At 39.1% G+C, this 4,025-nt stretch overlaps 1 protein-coding gene across 1 annotated transcript; it reads left to right on the forward strand.

Annotated features, from left to right (window-relative positions):
* The first annotated feature begins 1,287 nt into the window (after positions 1-1,287).
* On the forward strand, positions 1,288-2,660 carry LOC108685456 (BTB/POZ domain-containing protein KCTD16). Its single transcript, XM_018190242.1, has one exon. It carries the CDS (start codon positions 1,903-1,905, stop codon positions 2,644-2,646), a length of 744 nt encoding a protein of 247 aa, XP_018045731.1. The 5' UTR covers positions 1,288-1,902; the 3' UTR covers positions 2,647-2,660.
* The last annotated feature ends 1,365 nt before the right edge of the window (positions 2,661-4,025 follow it).

Here is a 4,025-nt window from a genome sequence, read left to right on the forward strand (position 1 = left end):
TATATATATATGTACATATACAAATGTACATTTAGCGGATCTATAATGATAAATTACACTGTGTATCAATAATCATAAAAATGGTAAATATATATAACTTTATCGTCGTAGGCGAAAAATTTATCATCATAAAAAAACTTTATATAATTAAATCTATCTTTCATAATATGTCTAAAAGATATTAAAATTAAACAAATATTTTTATAAAGGATGAAAAACATACATTTATAATTTATCAGAATTTCAAGTTTATTTTTTACAAAAAAAATGTCAAATTTCGCAAAAAGCCATTCTTTTTGTATTAAATTTATTTCGAAATCTTGCGAAAACGTACTAATAAAATTTAACTTGCGGCATCGTTATCGATATTTAAAAATCTATAAGAAATACCTTACTTCTTTTAGAGTAATTAAAAAAAAATTTTTTTTGTAAACTAATGTTATTTACATTTCCCTAAAAATATGCCACATTTAAAAATAAAAGTTATTTTTATAAAAATTTATAAAAAAAGAAAAATTAGAATTTATAATCAACTTTGAATTAGAAATAATAATTTTTTTTTTTTAAACTTTATTGTTTATCGTAATTATTAATATTATACTTGAAGAATAACAATTAGAACAAACGAGCATGCACTTATGCCAACAATGCACAGTTGTCTATGTGATAACATTAATCGCTTTGCATATTGATATTGTTACGTTCAATATTTGCCGATAGATATCGAACGGATGAGACATACAATACAATATAAACGTAGGTTATAACGGAACAAGGTATTATGCGTCGAAATGCAAACGAAAGGACATTTAGTTTTTCTACAAAGTGCATATTAAATTTTTTACGTTTTATATTTATATGAAATTCTTTTCCGCGAAAAAATTTAAAATCATGATCTCACGATTTGGATGAGCTTTTAAACTGTAGCTTAAGTCGCATCAGTTTGTTAGAGTATGACAAAATAAATTGGAGTAACCCAGATTACGGCAGAATTCGCAATGGAGCATATCGGAATACGTCAGAGTTGCGGAAGATTCAGTTCACGTGATTGAGATAGATCGCAGTTAACCAGGATAGGCTGGAGGTAAGCGCACCCTAGAGGAAGCCTGATCATGACACGTAGCCTCTTCCGAGGGCGAGAATCGAATAGTGACTCCTGGGGACTGAGAGGGTGCGCGCGCGTGTCGCGCGATATCGGTGGCTGCGCGTTGACACGACGCGCGTTCTCGCTGCGCCGGCAGAGCAGCATTACGGTCGCGTTACCCTCGCGACACGGAAGACCGAGTGGAGAGTACATCCTGACATTCCTGACGCGCGCGCCAACCTAGGCGAGAAAGCGCGCAGCCGAGAGATCCGAGCGAACGTCAAGCTCGGTCTTCGTCCTCGCATCGACGTGGTACAGTCTGTCGCTTCTCGCCGTTACCATCACTTCTGCTGCGAATAATCAGATATTAATTCGTTGTGAACGAATTGAATAATATCGGAGACGAGAATCTGTCCGGCTTTTCAGCAAGCATCATCGAAAGTGTCGTCACGTGTGAATACGAGCTGGTTCTGGAAGCAATCTGTCCACGTCATCAATCAAAATTCTGAAGAGCAATCTTCCGTAATAGCGTGTCACGATCTGGGATTTTCTAGGTCGTCGACCTGTGATCTTCCTGCCTCTCGTCCTGCGCGAGTGTCGCGTAGCATTTTACCGGGCAAAGTGCAGTTCTGTGTCGTGATTCTTTAATCCCCCTAAGAATATCTCAAGTGTGAGTCTTCCATTTGTGGTCATTTCTATCGGCGATAAGTCACTTCATCGGTCCACGCGACCAGCTGCTACCGTCTTTCTGTCTCTTTCTCTCTCTCTCTCTCTCTCTCTCTCTCTCTCTCTCTCTCTTGCGTCACTCCAATCGCAGCATGGGAGACCAGGAGCAACAGGAAACGATGCCAAGCGTGGTAGAGTTGAACGTGGGCGGCGTCTTCTACACCACTGCTTTGACTACATTGACTCGCGAGAGCGATTCGCACCTGGCGGCACTCTTCACTGGCAAATTCACTGTGGAAAAGGATGCCAAAGGCAAATATTTTCTGGATCGCGATGGCGTACTCTTCCGTTATGTATTGGACTTTCTGCGCAATCAGGCACTCATTTTACCCGAAGGTTTTCGTGAACGTGAAAGGCTCAAACAGGAAGCGAATTTCTATGGTCTGCCTGGTTTAGAGAAAGCAATTTTGGAGAATACAGATTCCGGCGGACAAATTGGCGGCGCAATTGGCAAACGCGCACCAGGATACATCACCATCGGCTATCGGGGCAGCTTTGCCTTTGGCCGCGAGGGTCTGGCCGACGTCAAGTTCCGCAAGCTCTCAAGGATCCTCGTGTGTGGCCGCGTGGCGCTCTGTCGGGACGTTTTTGGCGAAACGCTGAACGAAAGTCGCGATCCTGATCATGGCATGTCCGATCGTTATACATCCCGCTTTTTCCTGAAACACAGCGTCATCGAACAGGCCTTCGACATGCTGCAGGAGCAGGGCTTCAGACTAGCGGGCAGCTGCGGCTCCGGCACCGCTGGGAGCAACTCCGAGCAACTGAAACCTGGAGTGGATTCTGAAGAGAATCGTTGGAATCATTATAACGAGTTCGTCTTCGTGCGCGATTAAAGAGTTTCGCAAGCAAGTACTTTGGCTAAACATCGTTAAAGGCTCTTATTTTGCAAAAGTATGAGGCTGCGATCGCAGCTGCGAAAAAGGACTTTTTCAGTTATTCGAAACAATTCAGACAGAAGTGGAAACATTTGCGAAAACACGTGTGTCTAACATGCGAGCGAATAACACAATACGGAACTCTTGTTTGTAGCATGCTTTATGATACATAATGAAGTTGATATGCAATATCAAGTTTAACACAGGAGTTCGTACGAAAGCGTCGGACAATCGTATTTCGCGAAGTTCGTAATTAATTTTGTCTTGTAAGAAAATTTCTCAGTCATTATTACCATTAATCAACTTTGACATAAAAGGAATTTGGAATATTTTGACATTTGAGAATACTAACATCGTCTTCTGAAATATTATATCTTAAATATTATATCTTAAAATGTTTTTCTCATTTTAATCAATTCTTTTATCGGAATAAAGAAAAATGGATAAGACACGACGAAGATAGATATCCGAAAACTGTCGTCTTTCGATAAAATCCTCGTTTAAAACATTGACAGCGCTGAAGTAACGAGGAATTGAATTTCTGTATTAAAGAGAATTATGAACTCGTCGAACGTGACCATGTCGGGAATCTACGAATTTACTTGAATCAAAATGCAACATAGAGAATTATAAACGGCAATTTAACATTGAACGTCGAACTTAACAATTTGGGAAACATAATGTTGAAATCAAAGATATTTCGTTAATTCATAATCATATATTTTTTATGTGTAACTAATTATTCAACTGTAAATGAGTTTGATTCACAGCTATACAAATAGAATCTAAAACTTTTCTGAATACGACGTTAAGATCTTCCGTAATTGGAAAACGTAATTGCCGATGGCAATAACAAAATTGCCATTTCTGACAAAAATCCGATGTGCTTCTATTCAGGGCTGTTGCGAAGGAGAGACGTTTATTAAAAAGTAGTCTCGCGTAAATCCACGAAATGAAAGACGCCAATATTGGGCGTTTTTCATTGCCGAAGGATGCGAAGTAAGATGGTGAATGAAATATGCACAATAAAAACGGATCGGGGCAAAAAGAGTGGATGATGCTGAGATATTTGCGAATGCGATTTGGCCACTTAAAGAGATAACAGTGTCAATGATAAATGTTGTTGGATGGTTGAGAAAATGTAAGGAAATATGTAAATGCAAGATGGACATGACGTGGACACAAGTATTGGCTGCTATTTAGAATCAGATCGAACGACGCAATAACATTTGCGTGTTTTTCATTCGCGTTTGACGCAAGAGGAAATTAAAAATAAAGATGATGAAAAATTTCAATTATGTCTGGTAACGAGATTATTATTTAAAGAAAGTCTCCGG

The sequence above is a fragment of the Atta colombica genome, unplaced genomic scaffold (assembly GCF_001594045.1).
Source record: "Atta colombica isolate Treedump-2 unplaced genomic scaffold, Acol1.0 scaffold153, whole genome shotgun sequence".
Classification (NCBI taxonomy): Eukaryota; Metazoa; Arthropoda; class Insecta; order Hymenoptera; family Formicidae; genus Atta; species Atta colombica.